Consider the following 18373-nt stretch of genomic DNA (forward strand, 5'->3'; position numbering starts at 1 on the left):
TACTACTATTACTACTGCCTCTGCTACTACTTAGTACTGCTACTATTGCTGCTAAGACTCAATAAGAGTAACTATATGTACAAAACATCTGATATATACTTTAAAGTTAAAGAGCTGTACCTGATTTTTTTTGTCTTAAAACCGTGATAAACAGGAATAGTTCATTTGAAACTGTTTAAGTTATTCCTCACTTACCTTATGCATTCAAAGCATCCTAATTATTCACCACAGTGAGCTTAATGTGTTTTTTCTTTTGCTGACAGTAAAGTTGGCAACAAGTTGCATGCTAATGGACACTTCCGGATTCTTTGGCAAAAAAATACTTTCTGATTAGACGCAGACAGTACACAGATGACCTTAACAGCACCTGCTGTGCCAAATATTTTCTCCAAAGTCAGTTAATATTAGTCACACCACCAACGCAAATTCAAATTAGAAAGTACAAATCTATTTTTAGAGTGACTAAGTGATTATGAAGATAATATACACTTCCTGTTTCTTTAAAAGGCTCATATTTTTTTTCTGATTTCTTGTAATATCAGACCTGGGGTTGTGTTTTGTTTCATTCACATATTTAACACACAAACCCTCCATATTTAGGCTGAGTTCTTCTCTGAAACAGAAAACACTCTGCTCCACCTTGTGATGTCATGCAGTGATACAGTGCACTAGTGTGTTTTCAAACTTCATACACCTTCAGTAGAATTATTTGGATGATTTCAGCCCTGGAATTGTCAATCTACTGAACGAAAGGTAAAATGTAGCTGTTAACTACCACTTCATGACATCACAAGGTGGAACAGAGTGTTTTGAGCTTTGGAAATGTAAACAGAGTAATAATCAGTATTGGGAGTAACGCGTTATAAAAGTAACTAATTACTGTAATCCTTTGCTTTTTGCTGTAACGCAGTAATGTGGCATTACAGGGAAAAAAGTGGTAATATTTTACTCAGTACAAATGTCAGTAACGCGTGTTAGTGCTTTTCTAACCTGGATTGAAGTGATGGGTTTTTAGTTTTTCTTCATACCAATTTGCTAAAATCACGCGATATCAGCAGCAGTGAAACTCCGGAGGTGCGCCCGTGTAGACCATGATTGCGAGCGAAAGGACCAGCGCAGAACTCCACGCTCCACGGGCCTAACCGCAGCTGACTCCCGATTGCGCTCGGGGGTTCTCTCAGGGGTGGTCCTAGATTCCAAGTTCTAGTCCAAGATTAGTCCTGGTTTGGTCCTGGTTTAGTCCTGGTTTAGACCTGGTTTAGACCTGGTTTAGACCTGGTTTAGTCCTGGTTTAGACCTGGTTTAGACCTGGTTCAGTCCTGGTTCAGCTCTGGTTTAGTCCTAGTTTAGTTCTGGTTTAGTCCTGGTTCAGTTCTGGTTCAGTCCATATACGGCGCAAAAGTTCAGCATCTTCGCAGTTATTTTGGTGAGAGTAAAAGTGCTGCAATAGTAATGTAATACCTTACATTTTAAATACAGCAATATTGTACTGTAACAAATTACTTTGAAATGACAGTAATAAGTCATAAATAACACTTACAGTTTTAAAGTAACTTGCCCAACAGTGCTAATAGAGTTACTCAAATGTGTGAATGAAACAAAACACAACTCCAGGTATGTTTTTGATTAAGTAACAGCATAAGAACATGGCTTAAAGTACACAAGAGTCAAGTTTGTGTAATATAAGACCTTAAAATAAACTGTATGTAGGCACACAGGGAGGGCATCTGACACAGAGGGACATTTCAGAACAGGTTCGTAGAAGTCTAAACTACAGGGTTAACCGTTTTTGAACACCGTGTAAAGGAAATGTCATTGAAACCTGTGTGCACTTCAGATTACCTTTGTTTACTTTGGAACTTGACTTGTGTTGACTTAAAATGAGAAAAAGGCATTTATCAAGTTTCTGTTTCCCCATAGCTCCACTTTCACACTGTAACGACGCAAAGGTGCACTGTGTACATAGTAAGATCTGAAACCTTGTATTTTCCTGAAATGTTCCACAGTATGGCATTAAACATAAACTTTTATTATTAGTCTGTCTACATCTCCAAAGCTCAAAATGCATGAAGCTGTAGCTTTCAAGTTAACAGCTCCTTTTACCTTTTGTTCAGCAGAAATGGGCAATTCCAGGGCTGTAACTATCTAAAACATTCTAGTGAAGGTACATGGAGTTTAAAAACCTAGTGGAGCACTTCCCGTATCACTGCATGACATCACAAGGTGGAACAGAGTGTTTTCGATCTGAGAGAAGAACTCAGCCTAAATATGCAGAGTTTGTGTGTTAAACATGTGTGGATGAAACTAAAACACAACTTCAGGTTTGTTTCTGATGATGAGACAATATTTTAACAGATGAAGGAAACAGGAAGTGCATGTTATCTTTATAGTGACCTGTTAGCCTCAAAATAGATTTGCACTTTTCTAATTTTAACTTGCGTTGGTGGTGTGACTGATAGTAACGGACTTCGAAGAACATATTTGGCACAGTAGGTTAAACTACAGTTAAGATCCTCTGTGTACTGTATGAGTCTAATCAGAAAGTGTTTTATTGCCAGAGAATCAGGAGGTGCACGTTAGCCGTTTTTAGCTTTACCATTACAGCAAAAGAAAATAATCACTTATAAACTCATCTCTGTGTATCATTAGGATGCTCTGAATGCATAAGGTAAGTGAGGAATAACTTTGGAACACTGCAAACTGTTTTAAATGAACTAGTTCTGTTTTTCATGTTTTTAAGACAAAAAAAAAATCAGGTACAGCATTTTAATTTCTAAGTATAAAACTGATGTTTTGGACATATAGTTACTCATCATAGTAGTAGTAGTAGTAGTAGTTTTTGTTGTAGCAGTAATAGTAGTAGTTTTAATAGTAGTTGTACCTGTAGTAGTAATAGTAGTTGTAGTTGGAATAGTAGTTGTAGTAATAGTAATTGTTGTTGTAGTAGTTGTAATAGTAATAGTAGTAGTTGTAGTAGTAGTTGTTGTGGAAGTATTAGTAGCAGTAGTAGTAGTAGTAGCAATAGAAGTAGTAGTATAGTAGTTGTAGTTGGAATAGTAGTTGTAGTTGCTGTTGTAGTTAGTATAGTAGTTTAGTTGTAGTTGGAATAGTAGTTGTAGGAATAGTAGTTGTTGTTGTAGTAGTTGTAATAGTAATAGTAGTTGTAGTAGTAGTTGTTGTTGTGGAAGTATTAGTAGCAGTAGTAGTAGTAGCAATAGAAGTAGTAGTAATAGTAGTTGTAGTTGGAATAGTAGTTGTAGTTGCTGTTGTAGTTCAAGAAGTAATAGTAGTTTAGTTGTAGTTGTAATTGTAGTTGTAGGAATAGTAGTTGTTGTTGTAGTAGTTGTAATAGTAATAGTAGTTGTAGTTGTAGTAGTAGTAGTTGTTGTGGAAGCATTAGTAGTAATAGTAGTAGTAGCAATAGAAATAGTAGTAATAGTAGTTGTTGTAGCAGTTAGTAGTATTAGTTGTAACAGTAATAGTAGTAGTTTTAATAGTAGTTGTAGCTGTAGTAGTAATAGTAGTTGTAGTTGGAATAGTTCTAGAAGTAATAGTAGTTTAGTTGTAGTTGTAATAGTAATTGTAGTTGTAGTAATAGTAGTTGTTGTTGTAGTAGTTGTAATAGTAGTTGTAGTAGTAGTAGTAGTTGTTGTGGAAGCATTAGTAGCAGTACTAGTAGTAGCAAGTAGTAATAGTAGTTGTTGTAGCAGTTAGTAGTATAAGTTGTAGCAGTAGTAGTGGTTGTAGCTGTAGTAGTAGCAGGTTGCAGTAGTAGTAGTTAGTAGTCAGTAGTCGTAGTTAGTAGTTGTAGTAGTAGTTGTAGCAGTAGCAGTAATAGTAGCAGTTTCACTTTAGTCTACATGCAGTCAAGCAGGTGGTGGACCCTCTACCAGAAAAAGAAAGTGCACCTTTACAAAAAAAAAACAACAACAACAGGAAAACAAAAAACACGGAGAACTTAGAAGCATCGTGTTTTTCAGCAGAATCATTAATCAAAGCACCAAACTCATATTTATCTGAGTTAAAGGAACAAAGTAGTTCCTTGCTGGTCAGGCTACTCCTACTACTCCTACTACTACTACTACTACTAATATGATTACTCACGGGACTGTGATTTCACTCTGTTTTGGTCCTGTTGAAGTGGTCATGTGATCAGGTGGTGTTTAAACAGACTCGACTCTGTTCCTGTGACGCCTCCGAGTCTGTGATGTAATTAACTGTAACACTAATCAATCTGTGTACTGAGCTGTGTGCAAACAACACAGCGCGAGAGGGGGATGAGACGGACGACAGGAGGGAGGGAACAACACAGCACGAGAGAGGGATGAGAGGAGGAGAGGAGAGAGGGAACAATACAGGAAGAGAGAGAAGGACGACAGAAACGACAGGAGAGAGGGAACAAACAGCACAAGGAGGGATGAGAGGAGAGAGGGATGACAGGAAGAGAGGGAACACACAGAGAGAGGGATGAGAGGAGGAGAGGAGAGAGGGAACATACAGGAAGAGAGAGAAGGACGACAAGACAGGAAGGAGGGAACAACACAGCACAAGAGAGGGATGAGAGGAGAGAGGGATGACAGGAGAGAGGGAAACAACACAGCACGAGAGAGGGATGACAGGAGGAGAGGAGAGAGGGACGAGAGGGAACAACACAGCACGAGAGAGTGACAAGAGGAGGAGAGGAGAGAGGACTGAGAGGAGAGAGGGAACCACACAACAGTGGAGAGGGATGAGAGGAGAGAGGAAACACAGAGAGGGAGAGGGAGAGGAGAGAGAGAGGAGGGAGAGGATGGGGAGAGGAGAGAGGGAAGAGAGAGGGAACAACACAGTAGGAGAGAGGGAGGAGAGGGGAGAGAATGGAGAGAGGGAACAACACAGCAGGAGAGCGGAGGGAGAGAAGGGGGAGGAGAGGGAGGGAGAGAGAGAGCGAGACCCAGAGGGGAAGGAGAGGGAACAACACAGCAGGAGAGAGGGAGAGAGAACGACAGAGGGATCAATATAGCAGAAGAGAGAAGGGAAAAGGAGGAGGGAGGGAGGCGAGAGATGGGACAGATGAGAGAGAGGGAGGAGAGAGGGTGAAAGAGAGGGAACAACAGTATAGAGGGGGGAGAGGAGAGAGAGAGAAAAGAGAGAGGGGAAACATTGTAGAGAGAAGGGGGGGATAGAGGAGAGAGAGCGGGTGTAGAGAGGGAGAGATTGAGGAAACATTGGAGGAAGAGAGGAAGAGAGAGAGATCAGAGAGTCTGCTCCTGCCAAAAACAACTGGCTTCACTTTGAGACGTTTACATAGGGGAATTTGGACTTGGACTCAAAATCTCAATTTGAATTGGCCTAATTAGTAAATCACTGCAAAGGAAGTACCATAATTTCCTCCTCAAACAACAACTTCTCCTGTTTTATTCTGCACAAAAACTGCTCTGAAATGTGACTGTTGTATTCGTTTGAAATAAGTACAAGATAAGTACTGCACCTTTGTCACTCTTGTTGCCATGTTGTGTAATTTCTATCGTAAAAATCTTCAGAACTTGACCTGCGGGTTGTTAGATTAAGGTCAAGGTTTAGAGCCTTTCTGTGGACGATTTCAGACAAAGCCATGACATCTCCATGGAGACAAGTTCACAAAGCGATAAAGTAATAAAGCAATAGAGTTCATCTTTTAAAATACGAGAGAATTTCATCTGAACCATAAAATAATCCCAGGTATTTCAGAACATGTTTGCATAGATCTAAATTTGACACACCATTTTTGTTACTTAAAGGAAATTGTGTTAAATTACTTCTTATTTTTTTGTGATTTGCCGCTTGCTTCCGTTCAAATTGCAATTTCAGTTCCCTGGTCAAAACTGAAAACCACCAACTGTTTTTGAAATCAGTTTAAAGCACAGTTTGAGTCTGCAGTTTTTGGAGTGCCATCGCAATCATGTCCTCCTCCTCGTTTTCTGCATAAAACTCCTTACCCTGTAGTTTAGATCTGTACAAACTTGTTCTGAAATGTGATTCTTGTGTTGGTTCGTCCATTCCGTGTTCAAAACCTGAAATAGACTCCTTTGGTTGTTCAGAAACCAGACACTGAGATAAAATGACCAGTACCTCTGTCACTCTTGTTTCCTTGTTGTGTAATGTCTATACCGTAGTAAAAACCTTTTGCGTAATTTCACCTTCAGACTTTCAGATGAGTGGCAGCGTAGACTGAACGTTACCTCATAAAATGTTGTCATCTCCGTGGTATGTGCTGGGACGCGCTCATGACTTCTTCGGCGTTACATCATGATTTCAGACGGAGGCTTGTGTAAATCTATGGGAGATTCAGAGTTTTTGAAAGAAATCTCCCAACTTCTGATCCACAAATGTTGAACCTTCTCATGATTTGTTAGGGAATGGCTTTACAAACTTCTTAGATTACGCAGAATTGACTCTTGTGAGCTTTAGGCCATGTTAGAAGTTGTTACCTCCTCAAAAACACGCCTCGAGTTGTGTTTTGTTTCATTCACACATGTTTGAGTAACTTTTATTATTAGTCTGTCTATATCTCCAAAACTCAAAATGCTCTGTTCCATCTTTAGTTCACTAGAGATTGTCAATCCAGGGTCATTCTGAAGTGGATTTTAAAAACACAATTGCCCCCGTTTACATTCCGATTATACATAATTTAATTCGGAATAAAAAGTAATTCCGCTAAAAGACCATGTAAACAATGAATTCCTTCATTTAATTTAGATTAATCGGAATTAAACTTACCGTATTTTCCGGGCTATAGGGTGCACTCTTAAGCCTCCAACCCCATCAAAAAACAACAAACGCCCTATACATGAATCCACTCGGGTGTCCCAGCACGACTTCGGTAAACTACAAAACCACATCACCCACACGCACGCAAACATGCACGGAGCAGGAGGAATGAACCAAAAAACCAAGTGAAATGTGCCACTTCTAGCCACAACTGAGTCACTGCGAAAACGCCAACAATCCGTTGGTCCCAGACAGCACCCTCCCTACACGACCCCACAACTGAACAAAGCCCAGAGTCACCGTGAACGCACCAAACAAAGTCCCACTGACCCATCCAACTGTTGTGTTTCGTTTAAAGTCCGGTGCAGTTTTTTTAATGAAAAAAGTTCGAAAACAGACCATTCTATGACAGTAGCGCCTTATAATCCAGAGCGCCTAATAGTGCGGAAAATACGGTAAATCCGAATTAAGTGGGTGGTGTATTCCAATTTTAAAGTCTGGCGATTACTCCGCGATCATATAAACGCTTATTCCTCTTAAAAAATAATTCTGGTTGTTCAGCGATTGCTTATATCTTGTTCTGAGCGGTTCGTCTTCCTGAGGAAAGCGCTTCTCAGGCCGAGACATGTGACACCACTCCCCACTCCAGCTCACCTGGGCACAACCTGAACCGGAGCTGCTCCCGTTGGTTCAGGAGTTTGGGTTTGGACCCAAGTTTATATGGGCGTATCTCAGGGATCTCCAACCTTTTGCATCCGGCGAGCTACCTTTACAAAACGAAAAGGCCGGACAGCTCATTTTAGTGATCGCAGTAAATTGAGTGGATATAAGAAGGAGAGCCTTAATGTTGTACAGTTAGACGCCTCTAAAACCTAAAACCATTATTCATTTATTAGAACACAAAATTCAAAATAACACATTTGCAATTGTAATAAGTCAAATTTGAGTTATTCGAGACAATACGTATAATTCAGAAATCCCTTGGCAAGCTACTTGGAAAGGGATGGAGAGCCACTGGTTGCTCCCGAACTACAGGTTGGAGACCCCTGACGTATCTCCATGTGTAACGACAAACTGAGATGACAAAAAAGCAAGCCGGCAGCAGCTGAAGTGTGCAGTTTTCTTCTGGTAGACGTAAATACGTTTGTGTCCAATCAGAACCCTTCAAGACCCCCAGACGTTGAGCGGAATTAAATAAACAAAATTTAACGTGTTTTCCATGTAAACCTTAATTCTGAATCATTATATCCCTGTAAACTCGAAGGAGAATATTTTAATTCCGAACTATTTAATTCAAAATAATTCACTTGGAATTAAAAAAAAACATCATGTAAATGTGGCTACTGGGGCGCTTCCTATTTTACAACACAAATGGAACAGAGTGTTTTTAATTTGAGAGAAAAACTTAGACTAAATATGCAGGGTGTGTGTGTTAAACATGAATGAAACAAAACACAACTGCAGGTATGTGTGTGATGGGGTAACAAGATTATAACACAAATCAGAAAATAAATAGCCACAACAATCACGCCTTTGGGGTTGGATAATGGCACCACTTCCTGAAGCTATTGTAAAGAAAATAATTCTACTTTTGTTTATTTATACTGGCTGAGAAGGTGCCTTTGTCTCATGTGGATAGGCCCAGTAATAATTACAGAGATATTCACCATAAAACAGATCCAAAACAGGAAGTTATTGTTGGGTAATGTTTTGATTCAGTGTTTTGATAATTGCCGCTATTATTCCCATTCAAACTATTTTTAGAAACACTTAAGTAATTGCATCATTTTGTTATTTAAATCCAGTTTTCATTCCTTACCATATATGGAGATAGAATGATGTCAACATGTAATAATGGGTTCCTTCATTGTCTGGATTTAATATTTAAAGCTGCAGTGTGGAACAGTTTTGATCTGAACAAACTGCTAAATGAATAAAGGATTTCGTGGATTTCAGGGCTAGAAATGTGTTTTCATATTTACACTACCAGTCAAAAGTTTGGACACACCTACTACTATTACTACAACTGCTACTACTACCACCACCACTACTACCTTTTTAGATAGTACAGAAGACATCAAATATATGAAGTAAGATATTAGGAATTAGTAGTACCATATTCAAATCCTCAAAGTAGCCACCCTTTCCTTTGCCAAAAAATATTTTCAAAGTAAATCCATGAATAAGTAAATACTCGTCAGACATGCCCACTGCTCTGTACTCAGATTCTCAATCTTTTCATGATTTTTTAATTTTTATTTTTTATGTGATACACATAGAGTTTAACCACATTTTATTTATTTATTAATTTATTAACATTGAACTGCGTGGACTTGTATCTCCACAAACCTGACTCTCCCGCTTGTTTCTATGGAAATGGTGTCCACAGTATGGCATAAAACATCTGTATGTCCATGGAGAACATTCCAAAGTATAGCATTAACTTTCCTTTATTTTCCGTGGAATCATGCAGGTGACATGCCACCTCCGGAAAGTTACATACTGTACCTTTAAGTATTGTTTAATGATTGTAAACATGACACGATGAACAAACTTTAGTTTTGTTAAATTTTCTGTATTTATTATAATTTGTTTATATATTTTTGTATTTGTGTGTTTTCATTTCATTTGTGTTTTCGTTCCAATTTTGTATGTATGTATGTATGTATGTATTATTATTATTATTATTATTATCATTATTATTATTATTATTATAATAATAATAATAATAATAATAATATATATATTTTTTATTGTAGTTTTCCTTTTTTGACTTTCATTATTTATTTATTTATTTTTTATTATTTGCATTCAGTAGGGCCACTTGAAGATTTTATAGCCTCTGAAACACTGTAAAAATTCCCTCTGATGACTGAGTGCTTTACATTAGTGTTGTGTGAGTGTGTGGAGAGCTCTCAGCTGACACACACACACCTCAGGCTAGCTTCAGAGTGTGCCCTGTTGTCGCGGTAACGCACAGAAAACCATTCAGGGCCCAAACACTCGAGTCTTTGTTTTTGCAGTGCACTCTCCCTGTTTAATGAAAACTCTGCTGATGATTGTTGTGTTTTTTGTTGACAGAAAAGCGTCAAAGAGGGAATCCTGCTCAAACAGACCAGCTCGTTTCAGAGATGGAAGAGGAGGTACTTCAAGCTGAGAGGACGCACGCTGTACTACGCCAAAGACTGCAAGGTACTACAATACAATACAATACAATACAATACAATACACAGGTTTAGACTGCACATACACAGATAGCGATCATGCAAATTAGACTCTCAAGACCTTTAAGCCATGTTGGAATGTTGTTACCTCAACAAACACATACCTGGAGTTGTGTTCTGTAATCCTGCCTTGTTAGTTTATTTATTTTTCCAAAGCTCAAAATGTTTTTTTCACCTTGTAATGTCAAGCGGCATTTTTCATGTTAACAGCTCCTATTACCTTAAGTTCAGTAGAAATTGCCAATTCCAGGGCTGAGATGATCCAAATGATTCTGGTGAAGGTGTATGGAGTTTAAAAAAAACAGTGGAGCTTTTCTTGTATTAATACATGACATCACAAGGTGGAACAAAGAGTTTTTTGTTTTATTTGAGAGAAAAAACTTATCCTGGATACGCAGGGTTTGTGACTGAAACAAAACTCAACTCCAAGTATGTTTGTGATGAGGAAACAACATTATAACATAGATCAGATCAGCCTTTAAATCCAGATTGGACTACACATTTGACTAAAACACAATTAAGAATTATTGAATTAATTAAGATATTTAAGGTTTTACTAAATATCGGACACTTTATTCCCTAGTTTGGCAATTTCTCAGGTTTAAAATTTTACCTCCATTAGAATTTCTTAAATGTTACTAGAAACCATGTCATAGCGTAGTGCAAAACTTCTCTAATGAGTCTGTAGACATGTACATCAGTATCCCGGTTACTTTCGGGAAATACCAGCTACAGTATCCCGGTTTCTCATAATCGGGATACTGCCATAACCGGGATACTGAAACTGTATACATGCACCATGATGAAACCAGGATACTCAAAAAACCCGATCATAACTGGGATACTCATGTGACATAGGCTATAAAAAATTAAGAAATCATCTTTATTTTGTTGAAATAATCTTTAAAGTATTAGAAAAAAAAAAGTTCCTCCATGTAAACTGTGCTGAACTTTTAGATAAATTTCTCCCTAGTGTGATGTACTCCAGTCTAATTGTCAACACACTTTTCTTCACAAATTAATTCATATTTTGTAACTTTCTGGTTTTGGATACATTACCTTTATTTACCTTTGATTTCTTATTCTGTAAAGCACTTTGAATTACTTTGTGTATGAATTGTGCTATGCAAATAAACTTGCCTTGCCTTGCCTTTATAAGCCATTGCTCTGCCTCCATATTCCACAATATGACATTAAACAGCTCTACCTTACATTACATACTAGAAAAACAGGCATGTGAGTGGGGTCGCCTCTCCACAGATCTGACCTGTAACTTGGTCTGGTTTGATCTCGATTAAGATAGAAAGGTTTAATACCACACTGTGAAGCATTCATCCAGACAAAGCAACAACATCCACATGAAGAAAAGCATTTGACAGACCCTCCACCAAAAAAGTCCCGTAGCAATTCAAAGTAAAAATCATAGAAACCTCAAAACCTGTCATACTTTTGCTGCTTTTGTACTACTGTTTACTTGATTTTCTTATTTTAAATGTCAGTTACAAATGAAAGAGTTGTAGAATTTTATATTTGTCATTCATGTGCTGCAGCTTTTTCATATTTTAGTTGTGTTTTGAGTTTTTACTGGAGAAAATGTCATTACTCACCATTGATAGTCATATAATGTTTCCACTCACTAATAACGTTCCATAGCTTGTGTTATTATCTGCACCCACACCCACACCACTGCATATCTGTATTAAAAATCACTGTTTTATTGTTCCAGTCGCTGATTTTTGATGAGGTGGATCTGTCGGACGCCAGTGTGGCCGAAACCAGCACCAAGAACATCAACAACAGCTTCACGGTACAGAAATATTTCGCATTTAATTATATCTCATCGTTTTTATTGTATTCCTTGGTTATGTAAAGGTCCTATATTACACAAAATGGACTCATGTGAGCTTTTAGTTCTGTTAGAATGTTGTTACCTGCTCAAAAACAGACCTGGAGTTGTGTTTTGTTTCATTCACACATGTTTGAATAACTTTTTATCTGTCTGTCTACATCTCCAAAGCTCAAAATGCTCTGTTTCACTTTGTGATGTCATCAAGCGGTAGTTTTGTAGTTGACAGCTATTTGCAGTCTCAATTTCACTGCTACAAAATACATGGGACTGCTTTCTGTATCTCAATAACATCACAAGCTGGAACAGAGTGTTTTCAGTTTGGAACATTCTCCATAGTGACAGATACATGTATATTTAATGCCATACTGTGGAATATTATAACATTTACACAGAGGTTTGTGGAGATGCAAGGACACTTACAGTAAGGATGCATGTTTTTCTATGGCTTTCAGTGCCATAAAAACAACCAAAATGACAGGAAAAAAAGAAAATGTGTTTATTTTGGTTTAAAAGTTACATAATATGGCTTTATTTTTTTCTTTTTATTTTAAATGTATGTATTTTGAAGGTCATTTATTACGCAAAATGGACTCCTGTGAGCTTTTAGTCACATTATAATGTTGTTACCTCATCAAAAACAGACCTGGAGTTGTGTTTTGTTTCATTCACACATGTTTGAGTAACTTTTTATTATTAGTTTGTCTACATCTCCAAAGCTCAAAATGCTCTATTCCACCTTGTGATGTCATGAAGGTTGTAGGTTTCAAGTTAACGTCTACATTTTACCCTTAGTTCAGAAGAGATCGACAATTCCAGGGCTAAAATGATCCAAGTGATTCTAGTGAAGGTGTACGGAGTTTAAAAACACAGTGGAGCAGTGCCTGTATTACCACATGACATCACAAAGTGGAATTTGTGTTTGTGTGTTAAACATGTGTGAATGAAACAAAACACAACTTAAGGTGTGTGTTTAATGAAGATACAAGATTATACAACATTATAACAAATCTGTGTTATAGACTCTTTAAAGATACAGTATGCAACTTTCTAGAGGCGGCACGTTACCTGCATGATTCCATAGAAAGAAACAGAAAGTTAAAGCCATATTTTTTAACATTCATGGAGATCTGTTTTATGTCATACTGTAAAATATTATAGCCAAAAGAACAACATTTCCATGGAAAATTTCAATTTCAGTGCCATGAATACAGCTAAAATGGAGAAAAATAAATAAATAAAAGAAATAAAAACATGTTTATTTTATTAAAATGTTTGGCTAAAAGTTACATACTGGGGCTTTATTTTTTTTCTATTCCTTGTAGTGACGTGATTTAAGCATTGGGGAAATCTGCTTATCTGACCAATTGAAGTAGTAGACTCAGAGTTTTGTTCATATTTGGTATTCTCTGTGTAGCAGCGATTGTAGATTAGATCAGACAAAAATGCAACAGCTGTGCGTGAAATGCCAGAAGCGAAAGACAGTGCGTCTGATAAAACTGACGTCACGAGATCAGAGAACAGAAAAGTCAAAGAGAACTCATGTATAGACTAACTGATGTATACATGACAAAACAACATCGCCTGTAGTTTAAAAGTGCATTGTGTAACTTTTCTGGTGGAGGGTCCGTCACTTGATTGTTTCTATGGATATGTCATTGCTCTGCCTTGAATTTTCCACAATATGACATTAAACAGCTCTACTTTATTTATTCAATCATACGTGGTTTTATAGCTTAAAAATACCTAGAAAAACAGACATTCTGACTCTGAGTGGGTCGCCTCTCCACAGATCTGACTTGTAACTGGTCTGGTTTGGTCTCCATGAAGATAGAAAGGTTTAATGCCATACTGTGAAACATTCCAGATAAAGCAATAACATCTCCATGGAAAAAAGCATTTGTCAAACCCTCTATGAGAAATGTTACACAATGCACCTTTCACCTGAGCTGGAGGGCAGGTCAGAGTTCGAATGGTGGAATTTGCTGTTTAACTAACAAATTGCAAATTTGTTTACCTGGTTTACACGGTGACATGCTGGGGGTGTTGTACATGCATGTCTTCAGTAGTTATCATGGTGACACAGTGCACACACGAAGTTGTAAGATTGTCTGAAAACTCAAGGAAAAAATATAAAATAAATGTAATGTCCTGTTTAGGAGTTTGATTTTTAACAACATGATGAGAGTGACTGTTGCTGAGAGTGACTGAAACTGTTGCTTATGTTACTAATGTTAACTAGAACTTAAATTTTATGTGTAAGAGACTTGTTTAACAGCACAAATCAGCTCACTTGTTGTAGTTCCAGTTAAGCCAGTTCTTTCTGGTCAGATTGTGTTAAAACAAAGACTAAGTCTTATTTGAGTAATAGAGCTTTATAGACAGAGCAGTGCCTTCAGTTATCTTCACAGCCCTGGAAAATGTTGATGACATCAGCTGTCCTAAGTCTTTCTATCTCAAATCTAATGAAATATGAACTTTTTGTGTTGTTTTCCAGGTGATCACTCCATTCCGTAAGTTGATGCTGTGTGCGGAGAGCAGGAAAGAGATGGAAGACTGGATCAGTGCGCTCAAGTCTGTGCAGAAGTGGGAGACTTACGAGGTTTGTCTTTGGAAGGAATGTTCAGCCGTTACTATGGTGACATAATGCACACGTCTGAAAACTTGGGATGCACTGCCTGGGTGCATTATTCACTATTTAGTTATTCACACTAGGTTGCATTGCCTGCGCTCACTTGCACAAGTGGTGAGTGACCCAACACCATGAATAGTGTTGGGTCACTCACCACTTGGGTCACTGGAGTAGGTCTTTGATTACTGTGGGTCCTGGGTCCACTACTGGACTGGAGGATCAAAGTGAGGACCAGGACAGATGTGCTGCTGTCGGACACACACTGCGATATGGGAGAGGGGAGAGTGCATGGACATAAACAACCAAAGACTAACAGAAATAATTAGGCTTACTGGGGAAACAAATGTAAAAATAATATATTATAATGTATGTGATCCCTCTTCTCTGTCTCTGTCCATGTCTTCAGGCCAGTCAGTTTAACATGGAGCACTTCAGTGGGATGCATAACTGGTACGCATGCTCGCACGCCCGCCCCACCTTCTGTAACGTGTGCAGAGAGGCGCTGCCTGGAGTCACCTCCCACGGACTCTCCTGTGAAGGTACTAATACTACAAAATACTACTAATACTACGACCATTACTTCTACTAATACTATAAAGACATCATACTGTGTTTACATACATTGTTATGTAAAAAGACCTTCAGCATTCTACCATGTTACGTTACGTTTTCTCATCAAAAACATGTCTGAAGTGGCTTTAGATGTCATCCATGCATGTTTGAGTAATTAAGTGATCTCTCCTGGGCCCTATTCAAATCCTCCTTACAGTTAGCTGTAAGATTCTGTACAAGGTTCCACCCACAAGTCTACATCACCCATGCTCCCACACAATAATGTTCCATAAATATACAAAAACATAATTCAAAACAATACACTGTAACTTCACAAACCTGATGTGACGTGCAGTAATTTCATTAGCAGGTGAATATAGCATTTTCAGAAAAATAAATGGTAACATGGTGATCTAACTATGTTGTGTTAGCAGTTAAGACCCCACAGAAGTATAATCATCCCTCTTTCTATGCATATGAGGGTCACCTTGAACTCTTAGCCCACAGTGACTCATGTTCGGGTCTTTCTTAGATTAGATTAGATTAGAGCAGCTTTATGGTTCTCTGTAACAGGGCGAGTCGTGATTGTGAGAAGTCGTGAAACACTCGGACTTGAGAAAGTTACACAACGTGAGCAAATAAACTACAAACATCCTTGAGCTAAAACATGACGCACAGATTTACACACAAATAGAAAAAAGTGACACAATACAAGTAGGGATGGGCGTAGGGATGGATATCCGTTCCAGTAACGTATTAGCCAATATCGATACAGACTCTTCGATATCATGGTGACACAATGTACACATTAGCAAACACAGCCAAAAAAAGTCTGAAAACTCAAGAAAAAATATAGGGATGCACTGATTGGGTGCATTATTCACTTATATTATACTTACTGTATTTTCTGGGCTATAGGGCGCGCTCTTAAGCCTCCAAGCCCATTTAAAAACTACTGTGCGCTCCACAATCCAGAGCGCCCTATACATGCACCCTATACATGAATCCACTCGGGTGTCCCAGCACGACTTCAGTAAACTACAAAGCCGCACCACCCACAGTGAATGCAAACACACACGGAGCAGACAGCGACCGCACAGCGACCACACAGCGACAAACACCCTCAGCCACACTCATCACTCCACGCGAAAAAGCGAGTGCAGTGTCCCACTTCTAGCCACAACTGAACAACTGAGTCACTGCGAACACGCCAACAATCCAGCGGTCCCAGACAGCACCCTCCCAAAGTCCGACTGACCCATCTAGCTGTTGTTTTGTTTAAAGTCCAGTGCAGTTTATCTGTGAAAAAAGTTTGAAAATAGACCATTCTGTGACAGTGCGCCTTATAATCCAGAGCGCCCTAATAGTGCGGAAAATACGGTATATCATATTATATTATATTAATACTCAATATTGATATTAGATACTTTTTTTCACTATTTCCGTCCCTGTGCCCTTTTTGAGTAAGTGAATGAGTCAAAATGGAAATAGAGTCATAATCTTAACGCTTGAACTCCTTTCAACTGACAACAGTCACGTCTTTGGGGTTGAATAATGGCAACACTTTCTGAAGCTATTGTGATCAAATTATTTCACTTTTCTTTATTTATACAGACAGAGAAGACTTTAAACGTTGTGTCAGTTTTTGTTTCATGTGGGTAGGCCCAGTAATTACAGAGAACTGAACAATAAACCAGGTTAACAAATCTGCAATTTGACAGTTACACAGGAAATGCCACCTTAGAGCTCTGACCTTTTCCCCAGCTCAGGTTAAACTATAGGGACTTTACAGTGTTGTGAAACCATATTAACCCATGTTTGTATATTTTTTTTACAGTGTGTAAATTCAAAGCTCATAAACGTTGTGCCGTTCGCTCCACAAACAACTGCAAATGGACCACGCTGGCCTCCATAGGAAATGACATCATCGAGGACGAGGATGGGGTGAGCTCATTCGTGATTTATGTATGATTATTATTAGCACTAGAAATTCAATTGTGTGGTTGAAAAAATACACAGTCATACAAAGTTCAGAGCTTTCTGTGATGTTATAACATTGTTCTCTCATCAAAAACATGCTTGAAGAAATTTTAGATGTCATCCATGCATGTCTGAGTAATTTAGTGATCTCTCTTGGGCCCTATTCAAATTCACAAGCCTACATCTTCCATGCTCCCATACTCCATAAAAATACAAAAACATGATACAAAATAATACACTACAACTTCACAAACCTGATGCGATGTGCAAGTAGTTTAATTAGAGGGATGATGCTGATTGTGTTGTGATAGCGCTCTGAAGGGGGAGTGACTTAGCGCAGAGAGCAAAGGGAGGGGAGACTCAGACTGCCAAGAACTAAACAGAAACAAATTAATAAAAAAATATTGTGTATAATTTAAAAAATACCAATTCCAATTTTTAAGAACTGAGGTTATTGGAAGTTAAAGCTGCACTCTGTAACTTTTTGGTAGAGGGTCCGTTACCTTCTTGTTTCTATGGATACATTAATGCTCTGTCTGGAATGTTCCACAGTGTGACATTAAACAGCTCTACCTTACATTTATTCAGTTACAGATGCTTTTATTGGTCAAAAATACCTAGAAAAACAGGCATTCTGACTGTGAGCGGGGTCGCCTCTCCACAGATCTGACCTGTAACTTGGTCTGGTTTGGTCTCCATGAATATAGAAAGGTTTAACACGACACTGTGAAACATTCTAGACAAAGCAATAACATCTCCATCGTGGAAAAGTGTTTGACAGATCCTCCACTAGAAAAGTTACACAATGCACCTTTAAGATTAGAGCTGAATACTGAATACAGAATCTGCCTTTGTTCTTTTTTCTTCTATCCCTAAAATAAAATGAAAATCCAGCCGTTTATTGTCCCTCATTATGTTCGATGAGAAACTGAGCGCTGAAATCTCCGTGACAGTTTTCAGGTTCAACTCTGAGATTGCATCATTATTTTTGCTGCAGTTAAGACTTTGAGTTTGGGAGGGATTTTCACAAGAAATATCTGTATTTTTGGCGAATGATCCAGTCTGATACTGTGATGTGAGGCTAAAACTAAAAAAGCTCTATCAAATACCAAATCTGTGTTTAATCAGAATTCCAATTTGTAGTGATTTAGTGTAATGCCCTTTGTTTAATCTCATGTTAATTTAATAATACTGTGCAACGTTCATGGTAAAGCGTAGTATCTCCATGGAGACAAACAGGTCAGTGACAAAAGTTACATAATGCACCTTTTAAATACATCAATAACCCGTCTTCTTCTCCCCTCTCCTCTGTCCACTCCTTTCTCCTCTTCACTCTCCTCTTCTCTTTCCACTCTTCTCCTTTCTCCTCCCTCTCTTCTCTCTCCTCTCCTCCTCTTTCTCTCTCTCTTC

General features: G+C 38.3%; 1 protein-coding gene across 2 annotated transcripts in view; it reads left to right on the forward strand.

The window, feature by feature from the left end:
• The window catches only part of si:dkey-172j4.3 (diacylglycerol kinase eta), a 103227-nt gene that overhangs the window by 56930 nt on the left and 27924 nt on the right, over positions 1–18373 (forward strand). For both annotated transcript variants that reach the window (XM_020917760.2, XM_055156272.1), the window contains 5 exons: positions 9811–9921; positions 11680–11760; positions 14297–14401; positions 14838–14970; positions 16821–16927. In XM_020917760.2, the coding sequence (XP_020773419.1) occupies positions 9811–9921; positions 11680–11760; positions 14297–14401; positions 14838–14970; positions 16821–16927 (537 nt within the window). The remainder of the gene's footprint in view (positions 1–9810; positions 9922–11679; positions 11761–14296; positions 14402–14837; positions 14971–16820; positions 16928–18373) is intronic.

Source organism: Boleophthalmus pectinirostris, unplaced genomic scaffold (genome assembly GCF_026225935.1).
Source record: "Boleophthalmus pectinirostris isolate CB_2022bp ecotype Guang Dong unplaced genomic scaffold, ASM2622593v1 HiC_scaffold_20, whole genome shotgun sequence".
NCBI lineage: Eukaryota > Metazoa > Chordata > Actinopteri > Gobiiformes > Gobiidae > Boleophthalmus > Boleophthalmus pectinirostris.